Source organism: Rhinoraja longicauda, unplaced genomic scaffold (genome assembly GCF_053455715.1).
Source record: "Rhinoraja longicauda isolate Sanriku21f unplaced genomic scaffold, sRhiLon1.1 Scf000128, whole genome shotgun sequence".
Classification (NCBI taxonomy): Eukaryota; Metazoa; Chordata; class Chondrichthyes; order Rajiformes; family Arhynchobatidae; genus Rhinoraja; species Rhinoraja longicauda.
In genome coordinates, this window is record NW_027601346.1 from 212,540 (window position 1) to 235,104 (window position 22,565).

A 22,565-nucleotide genomic window follows, 5' to 3' on the forward strand; every position below is an offset into this window, starting at 1 on the left:
CGACAGTTCACTATCAACGGTGATCGATGTACGGCAGTGTTCATTGGGTACATCTGTGCACACACTCAAACACACACAAGCGTAACACACACGGGGGTATGAAGAGAAAGCAACTTCAGATCCTGACTCCTGGGATCGCGGTGAATCACTGTGACTGTAAGCGGCTCTCACTGTCTGTCGGTCAGTCAGATCTGAAATCAGTTCTTACGCACATCTTCAACTTGCCTCGGTGCCTGGAGACGACGATTCTTGCTCTGTTGCACCAGTCACTGAAAACAAAGGAACACAACTAGTGAGTGATGTTGGAGGGGGCACAGCCGAGAGGGAAACAGAAAGTAATAAATTATTGGGGGACGCACACAGTAATGTGTCCAGAGTACACATGGTGCAAAACAGTAAAACAATATTTGGGAGAACATTCAGTAATAAATCATGATAAGTCCCACTGAGTTGCTCCAGCATTTTGGTCAATAAGCATCAGAGGGCCTGTCTATCAGTGGAAAGGTAATCTTCTGATAGATAAAATGGTGAGAGGGGCAAAGTTTCAAGGAGATGTGCGAGGCAAGTTGTTTTTCTCGTTGTCACTTTACACGGAACGTACTGAGTGCCTGGACTATGCAAGGGTGGTGAATCTGTGGAATTCTTGGCCACAGAAGGCTGTGGAGGCAAAGCAGTGAATATATTTAAGGCAGAGATAGATAGATTCTTGATTAGTGCGGGTGTCAGAGGTTACGGGAGATTTCAATATGCAGGTAGACTGTGAAAGTCAGGTTGGTACTGGACCCTAAGAAAGGGAGTTTGTAGTGTGCCTCCGAGATGGATTCTTAGAGCAGCTTGTACTGGAGCCCACCAGGGAGAAGGCAATTCTGGATTTAGTGTTGGGTAATGTACCGGATTTCATAAGGAAACTCAAGGTAAAGGAAACATTAGGAGGTAGTGACCATAATATGTTTTAATCTGCTATTTGAGAGAGAAGGTAAAATCAGAAGTGTCAGTATTGCAGTTGAACAAAGGGGACTATGGAGGCATGAGGGAGGAGCTGGCCAAAGTTGACTGGAAAGGGTCCCTAGCAGGGATGATGGTGGAACAGCAATGGCAGGAATTTCTGCGAATAATCCAGAAGATGCGGGATCATTTCATTCCAAAGAGGAAGATTCTAAGGGGAGTAAGAAGCAACTGGGTCTGACAAGGGAAGTCAAGGACAGTATAAAAATAAAAGAGAAGACATAACATAGCAAAGATGAGTGGGAAGCCAGAGGATTGGGTAACTTTTAAAGAACAACAGAAGGTAACTAAAAAGGCAATACTGGGAGAATAGATGAAGTACGAAGGAAAGCTAGCCAAGAATATAAAGGATAATAAAAGCTTCTTTAGGTATGTGAAGAGGAAAAGATTAGTGAAGACAAATGTGGGTCCCTTGAAGACAGAAACAGGTGAATTTATTATGGGGAACAAGGAAATGGCAGACGAGTTGAAAAGGCACTTTGGTTCTTTATTCACTAAGAACGACACAAATAATCTCCCAGAAGTACTAGGGTACAGAGGATCTAGGGTGATGGAGGAACTGAAGGAAATTCACATCAGTCAAAATATCACGTTGGGAAGACCGATGGGACTGAAGGCTGATAAATCCCCAGGGCCTGGTCTGCATCTCAGGGTAGTCAAGGAGGTGGCTCTAGAAATCGTGGACGCATTGGTGATCATTTTACAATGTTCTATTGATTCTGGATCAGTTCCTGCGGATTGGAAGGTAGCTGATGTTATCCCACTTTTTAATAAAGGAGGGAGAGAGAAAACAGGGAATTATAGACCAGTTAGCCTGACATCGGTGGTGGGGAAGTTGCTGGAGTCAATTATTAAAGATGTAATAACGGTGCATTTGGAGAGCAGTAAAAGGATCGGTCCAAGTCAGCATGGATTTACGAAGGGGAAATCTTGTTTGACTAATCTTCTGGAATTTTTTGAGGATGTAACAAGTAAAATGGATAAAGGAAATATAGTGTATCTGGACGTTCAGAAAGCCTTTAATAAGGTCCCACACAGGAAATTAGTGGGAAAAATTAGAGCACATGGCATTGGGGGTAGGATATTGACATGGATCGAAAATTGGTAGGTAGACAGGAAACAAAGGGTAGGAATTAACGGGTCCTTTTCAGAATGGCAGGCAGCCACTAGTGGGGTGTCGCAAGGCTTGGTCCTGTGACCGTAGCTATTTACAATATATTTTCATGATTTAGATGAAGGAATTAAAAGTAACATAAGCAAATTTACAGATGACACAAAGCAGGGTGGCAGAGTAAACTGTGAAGAGGCTATGAGGATGCAGGGTGACTTGGGTAGGTTGGGTGAGTGAGCAATGTATGGCAGATGCAGTATAATGTAGATAAATGTGAGGTTATCCGCTTTGGTGGCAAGGACAAGGCAGATTATAATCTGAATGGTACCAGATTAGGAAAAGGGGAAGTGAAACGAGATGTGTGTGTCCTTGTACATCAGTCACTGAAAGCAAGCATGCAGGTACAGCAAGAGGATTTGAGTAGAGGAGCAAAGAGGTCCTTCTGCAGTTGTACAGGGCCCTGGTGAGGCCATACCTGGATATTGTGTGCAGTTTTGGTCTCCAAATTTGAGGAAGGACATTCTTGCTATTGAGGGAGAGCAGCGTAGGTTCACGAGGTTAATTCCCAGGATGGCGGGACTGTCATATGATGCAAGAATGGAACAAATGGGCTTGTATTCACAGGAATTTAGGATCAGAGCAGATCTTATAGAAACATATAAGATTATTAAGTCAAGTCAATTTTATTTGTATAGCACATTTAAAAACAACCCACGTTGACCAAAGTGTTGCACATCTGATTAGGAAAAAAAAAAAGAAACATACAGTGGCAGGCAGCCAAGACATTGGACAAGCTAGATGCTCCCGATGTTGGGGGAGTCCAGAAACAGGGGCCACAATTTTAGAATGAGAGCTAGGCCATTTAGAACTGAGATGAGGGAAAAAATTCTTCACCCAGAATTGTGAATTTGTGGAATTCTCTGCATCAGAAGGCAGTAGAGGCCGATTCACTGGATGCATTCAAAAGAGAGTCAGATAGGGCTCTTAGGGCTAGCGGAATCAAGGGATATGGGGAGAAGGCAGGAACGGGGGAGATTGTGGATGATCAACCATGATCACATTGAATGGCGGTGCGTACAGGCTCAAAGGGCCAAATGGTCTGCTCTTGCACTAATTTTCTCTGTTTCTCTGTTATGGGGAGAAGGCAGGAGAATGGGGTGAGGGAGAGATGAATCAGCCATGATTGAATGGCGGAGTAGACTTGATGGGACAAATTGCCTAATCCTACTCCTGTCACATGATCTTATGAACCATATGTTGCGGTAGAGGTAGATGTGATAATGGAGTTTACGAGGCAGTAGATAGGCACATGGATATGCAAGGAATGGTGAGGTATGGATGATATGCAGGTAGATAAGCGATGGTCTTGGCATCATGTTCATTGTGTGCTGAAGGGCCTGTCCTTGTGCTGTGCTGCTCCATGTTTTGTGTGTCGTTGCTTCACTCTCTCTGAGACTGCGTCGCTACAAACCATTGGTTTCGGTGACTTGCACCTGGCCACCTCTGGCCCAGATGTCGGTGACGGCCGTCATGACCGCCAGGCACCTGCCAAAGTCTTCGGCCGGACACCGGGCGGCGAGGGAGGAGAGTTTGCGAGCTACCTTGAGGGCCTGGCGGTATCGCTCCTGCTGCACCTTGGCCCGCTCCCTCGGCGACGCGGGCGGGAGCTGACCGCCGAGGAAGTGCTCCTGCGTCCAGCGAGCAGCGCAGAGTGAGGGCTCAAAGAGGTCGGAGCCCAGCAGCCGAGCCTCATGGAGGTGCGGAAAGCACACTGGCAGCTGGCCTGGTCCGTCACCAGGGCCCGGCGCCGGCACACGGGCCAGGCCCTCTCGGCCTCCACGCTGAGAAAGGAGACCGACTCCGCTTCCTGCAGCTCCGTCCGCACCCGGCGGAAGGCGAAGTCGGTGAGCAGCGCCCGGTAGGAAGACTCCGCGGAGTTGTCCTCTGGCCCTGCGGGGGGCTCACTCTGCAACACCCGCTGGTCGCACTCGGCCCGCACCGTGTCCACGGCCTTCAGGAGGTCCCGGGTGAAGGAGGTCACGTCGGCGAAGTCCTCGACGACCGCCGCCAACCTCTGGCTCATCACCTGCACCCACTGGAGGGTGCTGGTGAGGTAGCTCTCGTTCTCGTGCTTGAAGCCCTCCACCCACTGGCGGCGGGACCCGTGCCACGTCTTGTGGAAGTAGTCGACGGCGCTCTCCACGTTGGAGTCCAGCAGCTGGCGGTACAGCAGGTCGTAGTCCTCAGTCGACGTGGCGTAACACATACTGTGCAGGATCTGCAGCAGCTGGCTCCTGGCGGGAAGAAAGGGAAGAGGAGACAAGGTGAGGAACCTCCCGGTGCAGCACGGTGGCGTAGCGGTAGAGTTGCTGCCTTACAGTGCCAGTCCCAGGATCCATCCTGTCCACAGGCATTGTCTGTGTGGAGTTTGTACGCTCTCCCTGTGACCATGTGGGTTTCCTCCGGGTTCCCCCCAAGTTCCAAAGACGTGCAGGTTTGTACGTTAATTGGCCTCTGTAAATTGTCCCGTGTGTCGCCCAGAACTAGTGTGAACCAAAGATACTAGAGGAACAAGATGGACCACTCCGTTGAATTCGCCTATACTGAAGTGTAGTGTGTAAAGGAGCGGAACATCCGCCATTTTAGTAAGCAAACCCCGCCGTTCGTTCTGCCTCTCGCAGTGTAATCAGTGTTTTGGGGGAACAGTATGTGTGATGATACCATTAAAATGCAGAAAATAACTCATCTATCAATTCATACATTTTTGTTATTTTTTCTTTTTAAATGTTTCTGCAATTTTCTGCCCACTAAAATGGCGCCATGTCCTTCTACGCTTTTTAACGTCGAGTGGTCTATCTTGTTCCTCTAGTATCTTTGGTGTGAACGGGTGATTAATGGTCAGCGTGGACTCAGTGGGGCAAAGGGCCCGTTTCCAATCTGTATTTCCGAAACTAAACCAAACTCTCACCTCAACAGTTCCCAGCGGCTACAAGAAAAACACCACCGTTTCTTTCCCTACGAAAAATAAAGTGACCTCCTCAATGACTACTGAACAGTGGAGTCAAACAGCACGGAAATAGGCCTCTCGGCCCAACTCGTCCTTGCTGACCAACATGCCCATTCTAATGCTGACCAAGATGCCCCATCTAATGCTGACCAGATGCCCCATCTAATGCTGACCAAGATGCCCCATTTAATGCTGACCAGATGCCCCATCTAATGCTGACCAAGATGCCCCATCTAATGCTGACCAAGATGCCCCATCTAATGCTGACCAAGATGCCCCATCTAATGCTGACCAAGATGCCCCATCTAATGCTGACCAAGATGCCCCATCTAATGCTGACCAAGATGCCCCATCTACAGAAAGGGGAGAGGAGGGGGCAAAAGGGGAAGGAGCAGGCAAAGGGGGAGAGGAGGGTGGAAAGGAGGGAGAGTGGGGCAGGGGTAGACTGGATTGTGCAGACCATGTTGAGGAATGAGTCGCACCCTTATCTGACCCACGCCGTGACAGGAGGAGGAATATTTGGGATAAACCAACCTCCCCCTCCCCCGCCCACTCCGGTCCCAGGATGGAATCACAATGCCAGAGCTTATTGTTGCCCGATGGTGGAGGAGAGGGGAAAGGAGGAGAGTAGAGGGAAGGAGAGGAGGCGGGAGGAGGAGAGTAGGGGGAAGAGGGGAGGACGGGGAAGGAGGAGAGGAAGGGTGAAGGAGGAGAGGAGTGGGTGAAGGAGGGGAGGAGTGGGTGAAGGAGGGGTGGAGTGGGTGAGGAGGAGGAGGAAGAAACAGGAGTAGGGGAAAGGAGAGAAGGGGCGGAGGAGAAGGAGAGAAGGGGCGGAGGAGAAGAGGGAGATGGAGGATGGAGGGGGAGAAAGAAAGAAGGGAAGGAGGAGCGGGTAAGATAGAAGGAAAGAAAAAAGAGAGAGAGGGCAGAGTGGAGGAGATGGGACATGGGTAGACTGGATTGTGCAGAGGGATGAGAGTCACAACTTTAACAAACCAACACAATCTGACAGGAGGAGGAATATTTGGGCCCCCCACCCGCCCGCTCCGCTCCAGCCCCACGAGGGAATGGCGGTGCCAATGCTTACTGTTGCCCGGCGGTCACGTGCAGCTTCTCGGCGGTCACGTGGTCCTGGAAGACGCTCAGGGTGTGGGCGAGGCAGGCCAGCGGCTTGCAGTGGGGCAGCACGTCGGTCACCAGCTCCCCGTCACCAGCACGCCTTGCCGCCGACCACCACCGCCCGCGTTCCCTCCGCCGCCGGGTTCTTCTGCCTGAAGATGCGCAGAAGCTGCCGGACGGTCTCGCGCTCCTCGCTCTGCAGGAACCACAGGCACGCCAGCTCGCTCTCCCCGTTGCCGTCGATGGCCAGCAGCAGGTAGGTGGGCAGCCACAGGCCCGCCCAGCTGTAGGTGGCGCCCACCAGCAGCACCTCGGGGAACCTCTCGAAGGTCTGCTTCATGCGGCCGTCCTGGTAGTAGATGGCCTGCAACACGTTGGCCTTGTTCACCACCACCACCACCGTGCCCTGCAAACAAACGCAGACAAGAGTTATAGAAACACAGAAAATAGGTGCAGGAGGCCATTTGGCCCTTCAAACCAGCACCGCCATTCACTGTGATCATGGCTGATCATCCACAATCAGTAACCGGTGCCTGCCTTCTCCCCATATCCCTTGATACCACTAGCGCCTAGAGCTCTATCTAACTCTCTTTTAAATTCATCCAGTGAATTGTCCTCCACTGCCTTATGTGGCAGAGAATCCCACAAATTCACAACTCTCTGGGTGAAAAAGTGTCTTCTCACCTCAGTTTTAAATGGCCTCCCCTTTATTCTTAGACTGTGTCCCCTGGTTCTGGACTCCCCCAACATTGGGAACATTTTTCCTGCATCTAGCTTGTTCAGTCCTTTTATAATCTTATACGTCTCTTTAAGATCCCCTCTCATCCTTCTAAACTCCAGTGAATACATCCCCAGTCTTTCCTCATATGACAAGAACAGGCAGAACAAGGGACTGACCCACTCTCACCCTGGCCACAAACTCTTTGAAGTAGAAACACAGAAAATAGGTGCAGGAGTAGGCCATTCGGCCCTTCGAGCCAGTACCGCCATTCAATATGATCATGGCTGATCATCCAGAATCAGTACCCTGTTCTGGCTTTCTCCCCATATCCCTTGATTCCATCAGCCCTAAGACCTACAGTGCATTCAGAAAGTATTCAGACCCCTTCACCTTTTCCACATTTTGTTACATTACCGCCTTATTTTAAAATGGATTAAATTCTTTTTTTTTAAATCGTCAATCTACACGCAATACCCCAGAATGAAGAAGCGAAAACAGGTGTTTAGAAACTTTTGCAAAGTAATTTAAAAGAAATAGCTGAAATATCACATTTACATAAGTATTCAAACCTTTGCTATGACGCTCAAAATTGAGTTGAGGTTCATTTTGTTTCCATTGATTATCCTTGAGATGTTTCTACATCTTGATTGAAGTCCACCAGTGGTAAATTAAATTGATTGTACATGATTTGGAAAGGTACACATCTGTCTATATAAGGTCCCACAGTTGACAGTGCATGTCAGAGCAAAAACCAAGACACGAAGAAGAAGGAATTGTCCGTAGATCTCCAAGACAGGATTGTGTCGAGACACAGATCTGGGGAAGGGTAGAAAACACTTTCTGCAGCATTGCAGGTCCCGAAGAGCACAGTGGCCTCCATCATTCTTAAATGGAAAAAACTTTGGAACCACCAGGACTCTTCATAGAGCTGGCCACTCGGCCAAACTGAGCAATCAGGGGAGAAGGGCCTTGGTCAGGGAGGTGACCAAGAACCCGATGATCACTCTGACATAGCTCCAGAGTTCCTCTGTGAAGATGGGAGAACCTTCCAGAAGGCCAACTTTCCTGCAGCACTCCACCAGTCAGGCCTTTATGGTTGAGTGGCCAGACGGAAGCCATTCCTCAGTAAAAGGCACATGATGGCCTGCTTGGAGTTTGCCAAAAGGCACCTAAAGGATTCTGTGACCAAGAGAAATAAGATTATCTTGTCTGATGAAACCAAGATTGAACTCTTTGGCCTGAATGCCAAATGTCATGTTTGGGGGAAACCAGGCACTGCTCATCACCTGGCTAATACCATACCTACGGTGAGGCATGGTGGTGGCAGCATCATGCTGTGGGGGTTTTTCTGCGACAGGAACTGGGACACTAGTCAGGATCGAGGGAAAAATGAACAGAGCAAAGTAAAGAGAGATCCTTGATGAAAACCTGCTCCAGAGCATTCTTGACCTCGGACTGGGGAGGAGGTTCACCTTCCAACAGGACAATGACCCCAAGCACACAGCCAAGACAACGCAGGAGTGGCTTCATGACAAGTCTGTGAATGTCCTTGAGTGGCCCAGCCAGAACCCGGACTTGAACCCGGACATCTCTGGAGGGACCTGAAAATAGCTGTGCATCGATGCTCCGCATCCAACCTGACAGAGCTTGAGAGAAGAATGGGAGAAATTACCCACATACAGGTGTGCGAAGCTTGCAGCGTCACACCCAAGAAGACTTGAGGCTGCAATCACTGCCAAATGTGCCTCAACAAAGTACGGAGTAAAGGGTCTGAATACATTTGTAAATATGATATCAGTTATTTCTTTTTAATTACTTTGCAAAAATTTCTAAACACTTGTTTTCACTTTTTTATTATGGGGTATTGTGTGTAGATTGATGAGTAAAAAAAAAATGAATCCATTTTAAAATAAGGCTGTAATGTAACAAAATGTGGAAAAAGTGAAGGGGTGTGAATACTTTCTGAATGCACTGTATATCTAACTCTCTCATGAAGCCCTCCCCTCTGGGCACATCCAGACACAAAAACAGCCTCTTCCCACGAGTGGTAGGTCTAGTTAACAACCACTCTACACCACTACATTCTGGTCTGTAAGCCAAACACTCATGAACTCTCCAAGTGCACTTTAGATATTTACGCGTGCAATATTTAGCAAAGCTGCCACTTATTACTCTTGCACTTTATTTTTGCATTGTTTAATTAGAATGTTTTTTTAAATTGTCTGCTGTCTCGTGTTTTTACCAGGTGTGAGCAATGCACCGTCAAATTCCTTGTTTGTGTACAAACTAGGACGATAAATTGAGTCTGATACTGAAATGGATTCTGAACAAAGCACTGGTAATGCACAGTGGCAGTGGTGAGGTACGTTTGCCTTCATCGGTCGGTGTACTGAGTACAAGAGTCAGATAGTCAAGATGCAGCTCTATCAAACTCTGGAGAAACAAGGATCTGCAGATGCTGGTTCATGACAAAAGACAAAGTGCGAGAATAACTCAGCAGGTCAGGCAATATCTCTGGAGTTTCCCCTCGCCCCTGACTCTCAGTCTGAGTAAGAGGCTTGACCTGAAATGTCTCCTATTCTTTTTCTCGAGAGATGCTGCCTGACCCGCTGAGTTACTGCAGCATTTTGTGTCCATCTCCAGTGTAAACAAGCATCTGCAGTTCTTTCCTACACATGTCTGGAAAACATGGATACGTGATATTTCAGGTCGGGACCCTTCTTCAACTAATTGTGGCAAGTCGGGGGGGGGGGGTGGGGGGGGGGAAGAAGAAAGCTGGAAGAGAGATGGGGGCAGGATAAAGCCTTGCAAGTGACAGGTGGAGGAAGGAACTGCAGATGCAGCCTGGGTGGGGTGGGTGGGGTTACAGGAGGGAAGAGTCATCTGAAGAGAGCGTGGCACAATCCAAGAGCAATCCCATGAGAAAGTATTGGGGACACAGCTGTAGAGTTGCTGCTTTACAACGCTACAGACCCGGGTTCCATCTTGACTGTGGGTGCGGTCTGTACGGAGTTTTTACTTTTATGGGTTTTCTCCGGTTTCCTCCCACACTCCAAAAACTTCCAGGATTGGAGGTTACTTGGTTTCAGTAAGTTGTAAAAAGAAATGGCCCCTTGTGTGTGTAAGTTAGCGTACAGGATCATCGCTGGTCAGCACCAACTCGGTGGGCCAAACGGCCAGTTTCCGCGCTGTGTCTCTGAAGTCTAAAAGTCATTGACTATCCCAGGGGAGAGGAGGGAGTGATCTAGTGACAAGACAGTGCACTATCATGAGATGGGGGAAGGAGGATCCACACCCAATCCTCATCCATTTATTTGGAGTATTGGGAGCAGTTTTGGCCCCATGTCTAAGGAAGGATGTGCTGGCGGTGGAGAGGGTCCAGAGGAGGTTTACCAGAATGATACCAGGAATGTCAGGGTTAACATCTGATCAGTGTTTGACGGCACTGGGCCTGTACTCGCTGGAGTTTAGAACGATGAGGAGGGGCTTCGTTGAAACTTACAAGATAGTGAAATGCCAGGGTAGAGTGGATGTGGAAAGGATCTTTCCATTCGTGGGAGAGTCTAGGAATCATGGCTGATCTATCTTTCCCTCTCAACCCCATTCTCCTGCCCTCCCCATACCCTTTGCCACCCTTACTAATCAAGAACCTGTCAATCTCTGCTTTATAAATAGCCACAGACTTGGCCTCCACAGCCATCTGTGGCAATGATTTCCACAGATCCATCACCCTCTGACTAAAGAAATTCCTTCTCATCTCCTTTCTAAAGGAACGTCCTTTTATTGTGAGGCTGTGCCCTCTGGTCCATGACTCTCCCACTAGTGGAAACATCCTCGCCACATCCACTTTATCCGGTCCTTTCACTATTCGGTAAGTTTCAGTGAGGTCCCCCCTCATCCTTCTAAACTCCAGCGAGTACAGGCCCTGAGCCATCAAATGGTCATCATTATCCCAATAAAGGGGTGATCCGCATTATTCCGGAATGAAGGAAGGATGCAGGATACCCCAGGACAAGAGAGGGAGTGGTGCAAACCTGGAGCAGCCGGTTAGGCCTGGGACAAGCGAGGACACCTTCACCTACCTTGATTCTTGATCAGTACGGGTGTCAGAGGTTATGGGGAGAAGGCAGGAAAATGGGGTTAGGGGAGAGAGATAGATCAGCCATGATTGAATGACGGAGTAGACCTGATGGGCCGAATGGCCTAATTCTACTCCTATTCCTTATGACCTTACCCTTGACGGCTGCCAGTGTGGGCACCATCATCTCCAAGTCGGTTTTGTTGGTCTTGAACTCGTCCCATTTCTCCTTGCGTGCGGGGCTATGGGCATCCTCATCAGTGAGCACCTTGCCGGCAACCTCCCCCAGCTGCACCTGGACACCAGCTCCATTACTCCGCAGCGAGACGATGGAAGTGGGGTCCACGCGCAGCGCTGTAACAAAGCGCCTTTGGTGCCGGAGCCTCTCCTCCTCTTCCTGTGGGGTACAAGCAAGATCCTAGGGTCAGTTCATCCGGTTTGGAGGTCAATTGTCCTCTGTAAATTGCCCCGAGCGTGTCGGGAGTGGATGAGAAAGTAGGACAACATAGAACCAGTGCACGTAGGTGGTCGATGATCAGCATGGACTAGGTAGGCCTATGTTTCCATGCTGTATCTGTAAACTAAGCTCAGATCCCATATTAGAACACAGAACAGCACAGGAATGGGCCCTCCAGCCTACATTATCTGTGCCAAACATGATGCCAAGTTGAACTGATCTCATCTCCCTGTACATGATACATATCGCTCAATTCCCTGAACTTCCATGTGCCTTTCCCAAAGCCTCTTAAACACCCCTATCGTATCTGCATCCACCACCATCTCTAGCAGTGCATTCCCAGCCCCCACCCCTCTCTGTGTAAAAATCTTGCCTCGCACATTAAACCTCCCCCCTCTCACCATATCACTCTGTCGTCTCGTGTTGGACATTTCCACCCTGGGCACAAGCCTCTGACTGCCGACCTTAACTTTATATACTTCCGTCGAGTCTTCCCTCAACCTCTGACGCTCCAGAAAAAATAACCCAAGTTTATTCAACCTCCCCCTGTAGCTGAAACCCTCTAATCCAGGCAGCATTCTGGTCAACCTCCTCTGCACCCTCTCCAAAGCCTCCACACCTTTCCTGTAATGGAGCGACTAGAACTGCAAATAATACTCCAAATGCAGTCTAACTAAAGCCCTATAGAGCTGCATCATGACTTGCTGACTCTTATATTTAATGCCCCTAGCACAGAAGACAAGCATACCACACGTTTCACCCATACTGGTTAACATATGATGATCGTTTGTCAGCACTGGGCCTGTACTCGATAGAGTTTAGAAGAATGAGAGGGGACCTCATTGAAACGTACCGAATAGTGAAACGTTTGGATAAATGTGGAGAGGATGCTTCCTCCAGTGGAAGAGTGTCGGACAAGAGGCCATAGCTTCAGAATTAAAGGACATTCCTTTAGGAAGGAGAGGAGGAATTTCTTGAGTCAGAGGGTGGTGAATTGGTGGAATTCTTTGCCACAGAAGGCTGTGGAGACCAAGTCAGTGGATATATTTATGGCAGAGATAGATGGATTCTTAATTATTGCTGGTGTCAGGGGTTATGGGGAGAAGGCAGATGAATGGGGTTAGGAGGGAGAGATAGATCAGCCGTGATTGAATGGCGGAATAGACGATGGGCTGAATGGCCTAATTCTGCTCCTGTCACTTATGAGGCCTTCTTCACCACCCCATCTACTTGTGCTGCCTCCTTCAGTGAGCTATGAACTTGAACTCCAAGATCCCTCTGCACATCAATGCTGTTAATGGTCATGCCATTAACTGTATCCTCTCTCCTTGCATTTAACCTGTCAAAGTGCATCACCTCACACTTGCTCAGGTTAAACTCCATCTGCCATTTCTCCACCCCTTTCTGCAGCTGGTCTACGTTCTGATATCTACTGACAGCATTTCTCGTTGTCTGCAACTCCTAATTTTGGTGTCATTAACAAACTTACTCACCAACCCATCTACATTTACGCCTCGGTCAGATATATATATATATAATACAAAATCTCTCTAACTCTGGCCCCAGCCCATTCCTGAACTTTTATCCCTGTCCAATTGACTTTGCCTTCAGCAGCTATTTGGAACTTTCTCCCTCTGTGTCTCTGCACCTCCACAACTACCATGGGGTAAAAACAATCGGACCATATTCCCCATCTAGTTTAGTCTAGTTTCTTGTCACGTGTACCAAAAAGCTTTTTTGTTGCATGCTACCAGTCCATAGAACGACTATCCATGATTACAATCAAGCCGTCCACAGTCGAAATGTGTTGGAAGGAACTGCAGATGCTGGTTTAAACCGAAGATAGATACAAAAAGCTGCTGTAACTCAGCGGGTCAGGAAGCATCAATCTGAAGATGGGTCTCGACCCGAAATTTCACCTATTCCTTTTCTGGTCTGAAGAGGGGTCTTGCCCCGAAACGTCATGTATTCCTTTTCTCCAGAGATGCTGTCTGACCTGCTGAGTTCCTCCGGATTTTTGTGTCTAAGCCGTCCACAGTCCACAGACACAGGATAAAGGGAATAATGTTTAGCATCAGATAAAGTCCAGTAAAGTCCAATTAAAGATAGTCTGAGAGTCTCCATTCTATGCCTCTCATGAACAGATATACTTCTCTCAGATCACCCTCAGACACTCTTGCCTCCTTAAACCCCATTATAAGACATTCCTTGAAATCCACCAACTCCACCTAAGTTATAGGTCATCTCCAGAATCCCTGCTAAGGCAGTTCACATCAATTACTTTGATAATGTCCCTGAAAGCTGGAGATATTTTTAGTGCGTTAGAACTACGTAAATAAAACTTGTTACTGTGAGGGAAATGACTAGTGATATCGAGTGTGACTCTGTTAAACAATGGCAAAGTTGTCAGAGTTCAGAGGCTGGATTGATATCCCAGTGGGGGAGTGTGATATCATCCCATAGAATCACACCGGCTCTTCCACCTACATTGCCGGCAATGACCATCAAGCACCCATCTTGTTCTATTCTATGTGTCGGGGCAGCACGGTGGTGCAGCGGAAGAGTTGCTGTGTTACAGCGCTAGAGACTCGGGTTTGATCCTGACTACGGGTGCTGTCTGTACGGAGATTGTACGTTCTCCCCATGTGTTTTCTTCGGGAGCTGCGGTTTCCTCTCACACTCTAAAGATGTACAGGTTTATAGGCTAATTGGCTTGGTAAAATTGAAAGTTGTCCCTGATGTGGGTAGGATAGCGTTAATGTGCAGGGATTGCTGGTCAGCCTGGACTCGGTGGGCTGAAGGGCCTGTTTCCACGCTGTATGTTTAAACTAAACAGCAGATTCTAGTTTACGCCAATTCTAGACACAAAAAGCTGGAGCAACTCAGCGGTTCAGACAACATTTCTGGAGAAAAGAAAAAGGTGACATTTCAGGTCGAGACCCTTCTTCAGACCAGCCGGGAAGGATCCGAAACGTCACCTATTCCTTTTCTCCAGAGATGATGCTTGACCCGCTGAGTTACTCCAGCTTGTTGAGTCCATCTTTGTTGCTAAGTTATCTTGAGCCAATTCTGCACAAATCCCATTTTATTGCAGGCTACAGCTTTAAGTCCCAACGATATGTGTTGGTGCCACAGGTAACATTCTCTCACGGGCAAAACCACGGGCAGAGAGACAGAGTTATGATAAACTCTTTATAAATAATTACGTGGACATATTCTGGACGGCACGGTGGCGCAGCGGTAGAGTTGCTGCCTTACAGCGCTTGCAGCGCTGGAGACCCAGGTTCGATCCCGACTATGAGTGCTGTCTGTATGGAGTTTTTACGTTCTCCCCGTGACCTGCGTGGGTTTTCTCCAAGATCTTCAGTTTCCTCCCACACTTTAAAAATGTAGAGGTATGGAGGTTCATTGGCTTGGTGCATGTGTAAATTGTCCCAAGTGTGTGTAGGATAGTGTTAATGTGGGGGATCGCCGGTTGGCGCTGACTCAGTGGGCCGAAGGGCCTGTTTCTGTGCTGTATTGCTGAACTAAGATATTCAACAGCCCAGGATCCAAGGCTGGAACCGAGCGTGTACAGGACTAGTCTAATGCTCTCTGAAAACGTGGAGAGGTGGGACAACACACACACACACCCCCCCACACACGCACACACACTGACCCGACAATCTGAAGCAGTGGCAGATCCAACTACTCTACCTGGCTGGTGTGTGTGTTCTGCTTTTACCTGCGGCACTGTGTGGTTATGCGATTCATTCATCTCTTTCACCACAAACTTGTTTCCATCCGCAGAAAGACGGACTTTAATGACACAGGGACACTTCATCTTGTTGGTTCTGAAAAAGACAGTGGGAGGCAGTGTGTAAGCCAACTGGGTCAATCGATAAGGCTACAAAATGCTGGAGTAACTCAGCGGGTCGTGCATCATCTCTGGAGAAAAGGAATAGGTGACGCTTTGGACTGAGACCCTTCAGTTTTGTTTAGTTCAGTTTATTGTCACGTGTTCCGAGGTACAGTGAAAAGCTTTGTTGCATGCTAACCAGACAGTGGGAAGGCAATTGAGCCATTTACAGTGTATAGATAATAATAATAATAATAACATTTAGTGCAAGGTAAAGTCCAAACAAAGATAGTCCGAGGGTCACTAATGAGGAAGATCGCAGTTCAGGACTGCTCTCTCGTTATGGTAGGATGATTCAGACCAGCAATGTATGGCGATCTTTTACAATCATCACAGAATCCAACAGAAATATTCCATTGACATTGGCCATGAAGCAGTGTGAGTGGGAAGACAAGATGGTGTGATGAATGACTGCCCTTTGACTGATAATAAACTCTTTCACAAACTGGGGGGACTTGAAGCAACAGCTGTAACAAAATGTGATTCATGCAGGATTGGTGTAAGATAACATAGTGCATAACAAAGGAAATGGACTCAAAATGCTGGAGTAACTCAGCGGGTCAGGCAGCATCTCTGGAGAAAAGGAGTAGGTGACAATAGGTGCAGGAGGAGGCCATTCGGCCCCTCGAGCCAGCACCGCCATTCAATGTGATCATGGCTGATCATTCTCAATCAGTACCCCGTTCCTGCTTTCTCCCCATACCCCCTGACTCCGCTATCCTTAAGAGCTCTATCTAGCTCTCTCTTGAATGTATTCAGAGAATTAGCCTCCACTGCCCTCTGAGGCAGAGAATTCCACAGATTCACAACTCTCTGACTGAAAAAGTGTTTCCTCATCTCTGTTCTAAATGGCCTACCCCTTATTCTTCTGGTTGGGACCCTTTATCAGACTGAGAGTCAGAGGAGAGGGAACTAGGGGGATGAAGGGTTACAAAGAACAAATGAATGAAAGAACAAATCAAAGCCAGCAACAATGATAAAGGAAAGGTGGAGCCCACAATGGTCTATTGTTGGCTGTGGAGAAGGTGATAACAAGTTGATACAAACAGTGAAACTAAGCAAGACGACAGTGAAATTGATAGAACGCCGAGAGTGGGAGAAACTTCTAGTTTACCTCCCCCCTGACTCTCAGCCTTAAGACGGGTGTCAAACCGAAACGTCACCTATTATTTTTCTCCAGAGATGCTGCCCTCCCCGCTGAGTCACTTCATCATTTTGTGTCTATCTCCAGTGTAAACCAGCATCTGTAGTTCCGTCCTACACACAGTACATAACAAGCTGGGTGCTTGATGGTCATTGAAGGCGGAAGACCCTGTGTGATCTAATAGGATAATATCACACTCCCCCACTGGGATATCAATCCAGTCTCTGAACCATAAAACACAAACTATCAAATTGTCAATTGTTCCAAGTGTGCAGGCAGTGGATGGCAAAGTGGGATAACATGGATAATACCGTGTCCCTTGTGTTAACACAGCAAATTGTATGTGACAAGTGGAATAGATAGGGTGAATGCACAAATCTTTTATCCAGGATAGGGGAATCAAGATCCAGATGACAGTTTAACATGAGAGGGGAAAGATTTAAAAAGAACACGAGGGGTAACCTTTTCTGCACAGTGTGGTGGTAAATGGAACTAGCTTCGGGAGGAGGTAGTTGAGGCAGGTACTCTAGCATTTAAAAGACATTTGGAAAGGCACATGGATAGGGAAGGTTCTGAGGGCAGGTGGGACTGGTGTACATGGGCCATCTCGATGAGCATGGGCAAGTTGGACCGAAGGGCCTATTTCTGTGTGGAATGACTCAACCACTCTATACAATCCCAGCGAGTAGGAATGGGAAAATGTGTGGTGGGGGAGAGAGGAGAGAGGTAAAAAGGTAGAGAGGAGAGAGGTGGAGAGATGGAGAGGGAGAGGTAGAAAGGGAGAGAGATGGAGAGAGGGAGAGAGAGAGAGAGAGAGAGAGAGAGAGAGAGAGAGAGAGAGAGAGAGAGAGAGAGAGAAAGAGAGAGAGAGAGAGAGAGAGAGAGAGAGAGGCGTGGAGACACACACACACACAATCAAAGATGAAAACAAAGAGTGCAAAAGAGAGAAAAAAATGAAGAGAGGGGAGAGAGAGACAGAGAAAAAAAGAGAAAGAGACAGACAGGGGCAGCAGAGGAACTGCTGCCTCACAGCGCCGGAGACTCAGGTTCGATCCTGACTACGGGTGCTGTCTGTATGGAGAATGTACGTCTTCCCTGTGACCACGTGGGTTTTTCCCAAGTGGTTTCCTTCCACATTCTAAAGACGTGCAGGTTTGTGGGTTAATTTGCTTTTGTAAATTGCCCCTCGTGTGTAGAGAGTGGATGAGAAAGTGGGATAACATAGAACTAGTGTGAATGGATGATTGGTGGGCGGTGTGGACTCGATGGGCCGAAAGGCCTGTTTCCATGATGTAACTCCAAACAAAACTAACTACCCGGCTAAACATATTATTAAATTTAAAAGGATAAAAACATCTTTAAATAAGAAGGTAGGAAACAGGAGCAGGTGTCGACCATGTTCCATGTTCTCCCACTTTGTCATCCACTCCCAACACACTCGGGATGATTTACAGAGGGCCAATTAACCAAGAAACCCGCACGTTTTGGATACGGGAGGAAACTGAAGCCCACAGAAGAAACACAGCTGGTCACAGAGAGGACGTGCAAACTCCACACACGGAGAGCACCCGTGGTCAGGATGGAACCGGGATCCCCGGCGTTGTGAGGCAGTGGCTCTACCAACTGGGCCGCTGTGTCACCCCTGCAAGTATTTCCTCACCTCTGGATTGTCCGTTTGCCGGATCCTTTGGTCTTGAATAACTTGCCGCCGTGAATGCACGCGTAGTCGATCTCGGCAAAGTTCAGCGCGTCGTTCATCGGGCGCTTGGGTGCCCGACGCCGCTGCGCCTTGATGGTCCGTGAGTGCCTGGTCCACATCTGCACGGAGCTGTCCCTCTGGTAGCGCCGATACTCCCGGTGCAGCTCGTTGTAGCTCGAGAACTCGGCGCCCACTCGGAAACCCACCACCTGGGACATGGCTGCACGTGCGTCAGATGGAGTTGGCAGACTGATCCCACCTGGAGAGCGGGCACTGAGAATAGACCACAGGCAGCAGCTGCAGGTCAGCCAATGTAGAACGCATCACAACAGCTCATATATAGAGTTCAAGAACAGCAGGGTGGTCCAACTGTAGAGTCACCGCCTCACAGCGCCAGAGACCCAGGATCCATCCTTTGCTCGGATGCTGTCTTTACAGTTTACTTTAGACTTCAGAGAAGAAACAGGCCCTTCAGCCCACTGAGTCCGCGCCAACCAGCGATCACCCCGTATACTAGCACTATACTACATGATAGGACAATTTACAATTTTACAGAAGCTAATTAACTTCCACGTCTTTGAAGTGTGGGAGAAACACAAGATCTCAGCAATGCAATTCTCAGCATTGGGAGGAAAATCACGGGATTGTGGATCGGGGTTGGGGGCAATCCTTGATTCAGGTAGGCTGCAAGTTCCTGGGATTGGGATAATCGCCCGTGTGTGGGTGGGGGGTAATTCTCTGGGTTTGAGTAGGGGCATCTTGCAATGCTCAGCATTGGGATTGGGATAGCATTGGGATAAATCAATCCCTGATTTACATAGGATGCTCATTACTGGGAATGAGATCAAAATTGCCCATGTGTGGGTGGGGGATAATTCCCTGCGTTTAGGGGAGGTGCATCTTGCGATATTCCACATTGAGAGTGGGAACAATCCCTAATTTAGAAAGGATGGATATTTCTGGCATTGCAATAATAATAGCCCGTGTGCAGGTGGGATAATTCCCTGGGTTGGGGGGAGGGGCATCCTGCAATGCTCAGCATTGGGAGGGATATCTGCGGGATGGAAGATCATAATAAATCCCTGATTTCAGCAGATGAAAATTCCTGGGATTGGGGTAATAATCGCCCTTGTGCAGGTATGATGGTAATACGCGAGTTCGGTATCTCAACTGCGCATGCCCAGGTCATAGGTCACTCGCGCTAAACATTCTTGCCGGCTGAGCTGCTGCGCGTATACAGACCTGCTTTTCATCCGTATTTTCCAGTTTTGCTTCTTCGAGGTAACAAAATGCTGCTTTCAAAACTATTAACTAGGCGTATTTACGGTTAATTTGTACAAAACTACGTTGATTTTGTTAGTTTTATTGCTTTGTGCTTCGGTGAGTGAGCAAAGCCATGCCAATTTTTGTTTGCTTGGACCGGTATGTAATGGGCATGCTTACAGGACTCTATTTGACTTAACATATGATTGACTTTATTATATATTTTGTTTTATATGTTACTGGGCAAAGCCATGCACAATTGTGCAACTTTGGGCTGTGGGAGTACCACGTATCACCTGAATAAGTGGATGTAGAATGTGTGTGACAGCCACAACTGTCAATTTGCAAAGGGAAACTGTTTCTGCCCTTCAAACTCTAGGAAAAAAAACTACAGTTGCTAGTTTAAATCGAAGGTAGACACAAAATGCTGGAGTAACTCAGCGGGTCAAGTAGCACTTCAGGAGAGAAGGAATGTGTGAAGTTTCGGGTAAAGACCCTTTTTCAGAAGTCTGAAGCGAGATACCTAACTCGCTTATTTTCCAGACTTCTGAAGAAGGGTCTCGACCCTTCTTTTACAATGCAAAAGAAAATTGTCACTATCTCGCTCACTCACCGAAGCATAAAGCAATAAAACCAACAAAATCATAATAATAATAATAATAATAATGCATTACATTTATATAGCACTTTTCTAAACACTCAAAGACGCTTTACAGGGTTTACTAAAACATAGAGAAGAAAATAAATAGATAAATAAGTAAACGAACAGAAAAGGAAAAAGAAGGTGAGGTGACGGTCAGTGATTGAAGGCAGTGCTGAACAGGTGAGACTTCAGTGATGTTTTGAATGTGGTGAGTGAGGAGGAGTCTCTGATGGTTTGGGGTAGCGAGTTCCAGAGTGTGGGAGCAGCGATGGAGAAAGCCCTGTCCCCCCAAGATCTGAGTTTGGTCCGGATGGGGGGGGACAGGAGGTTAGCAGCAGCAGAGCGGAGGGTACGGGTTGGAGTGTGTCTGTGGAGGAGGTCAGTCAGGTAGGATGGGGCCAGGTTATGGAGGGCTTTGTAGGTCATAAGGATTTTGTACTGGATTCTCTGGGGGATGGGGTGCCAGTGGAGCTTGTAAAGGACGGGGGTGATATGGTCACGGATCGATGAGTGGGTGAGTAGACGGGCAGCGGAGTTCTGGATGTATTGGAGTTTATTGATGATTTTTGAGGGTGAACCATAGAGGAGGCTGTTGCAGTAGTCCAGACGGGAGGTGATGAAGGCGTGGATGAGGGTTTCTGCAGGTGTGGAGGAGAGGGATGGACGGAGACGGGTGATGTTTTTGAGGTGGAAGAAGGCTGTCTTGGTGATGTGTTTGATGTGTTTGTCGAAGGATGTGTTCATCGTAGTTTTGTACAAATTAACCATATATACACCTAGTTAATAGTTTTGAAAGCAGTATTTTCTTACCTCGAAGAAGTAAATCTGGAAATTACGGATGAAACGCAGGTGCGCATACATGCACCAGCGCAGCCAGTTTAGCACGAGCGACCTATGACCTGGGCATGTGCAGTTACGATACCGAACTCACTTATTCTCCAGGTTTGCACTGGGAGCATCCTGCTAGGGCCCGCATTCGGAGGGAAATCCCCGGGATGGGAGGTCTGGGGGGGGGGGGGGGGGGGAGGGGCAATCCCTGATTTAGATAGGATGGAAATAAGTGGCATTGTAATAAAAACCACCCATGTGCGGTTGGTGGGATAATTCCCTGGGTTTGGGGAAGGGGGCATCTTGCAATGTTCAACATCGGGATAGGGGGTCGGGATCAATCCCTGATTTAGATAGGATACAAATTCATGGGATTGGGATGTAAATGCCCGTGTATGTGTGGGGGATAATTCCCTGGGTTTGGGGAAGGGGCGTCGTGCAATGCTCAGTATTGGGATGGAAATCCGCGGGATAGTAGATTGGGATCAATCCCTGAATGAGGTTGATGCAAATCCCTGTGATTGGGATGAAACTGCCCGTGTGGGGGTTAATGAATGGGGACGGGGGGGACGGGGGGGCCGGCTGCAGCTGCAGCTCCAGCCCGGTGGTCGCGGTGCAGGATTTGGACGATCCCGGATCCCTGGGCCCAGGGATGGGGTTTCCCGCGTATTTGGCGGCATCTGACGCGCAGCCGCGGCCCCGGCGCTTTGTGGCGGCTCCGCTCCGCTCCGCTCCGGGGCCGGCCCGAGGTTGGCGCATGCGCTGCCGGCACACGGGCACCGCTCTCAGAGCCCCCGGGTCACCTACCGGTCAACACTGAGCGGCCCCGCCCCCCCCGCTCTCTCTCTGGGTCACTCTCCGCCCCCACCCCTCGACATCCGTGTCCGGGCCGCCCGGTCTCCACTCTGCGGCCGCTCCACATGCGCACTGCCGCCGCCCGCACGTCCCCGGCCCGACCTGCACATGCGCACTGCCGCCGCCCGCGCGTCCCCAGCCGCCATGCACATGCGCACTGCCGCCGCCCGCACGTCCCCTGCCGCTCTGCACATGCGCACTGCCGCCGCCCGCATATTCCCGGCCGCCCTGCACATGCGCACTGCCGCGGCAACTGGTCGGCGCCGGGCACTTTCTCGCTCCCTTTGCATTGTGGGAGATCTCGCCGCCATTGCTGTCCTGTCGCCGCCCCGCCGTGACCGCTGAAATCCGACGCCGAATCACTCCCAAGATAGACACCAAACCCTGGAGGAACTCAGCGGGGCCGGCGGCATCTCTGGATAGAAGGAATTGGGTGACGTTTCGGGTCGAGACCCTTTTTCAAACACACTCTCGTTTTAGTGTTTTTAGTTTATTTAAAGATTCAGCGCGGAAACAGGCCCTTCGGCCCACCGAATCCATGCCGACCACCGATCACCCGTACACCAGTTTGTTCTGCACACTCGGGACGTGAGTCAAGAGTGTTTTATTCTCTAATGAACCAATTAGAACAATGAAATTCTTACTTGCAGCAGCACAGCACAATATGTAAACATAGTACTCTGTAAACAATGTTATAAACAGAAGGAAAAGATTACGTTTTGGGTTGGGTCTGAGAA

At 48.7% G+C, this 22,565-nt stretch overlaps 1 protein-coding gene across 1 annotated transcript; it reads right to left on the bottom strand.

Annotated features, from left to right (window-relative positions):
- Positions 1-216: 216 nt before the first annotated feature.
- On the bottom strand, positions 217-21,057 carry LOC144590095 (zinc finger SWIM domain-containing protein 1-like). Its single transcript, XM_078394959.1, is given in 10 exon segments — positions 217-269; positions 3,588-3,854; positions 3,857-4,410; positions 6,211-6,332; positions 6,334-6,648; positions 10,387-10,388; positions 11,198-11,438; positions 15,223-15,331; positions 18,201-18,512; positions 20,956-21,057. Coding segments are annotated over 10 exon segments (2,022 nt in total). The 5' UTR covers positions 21,003-21,057.
- Between the last annotated feature and the right edge of the window lie 1,508 nt (positions 21,058-22,565).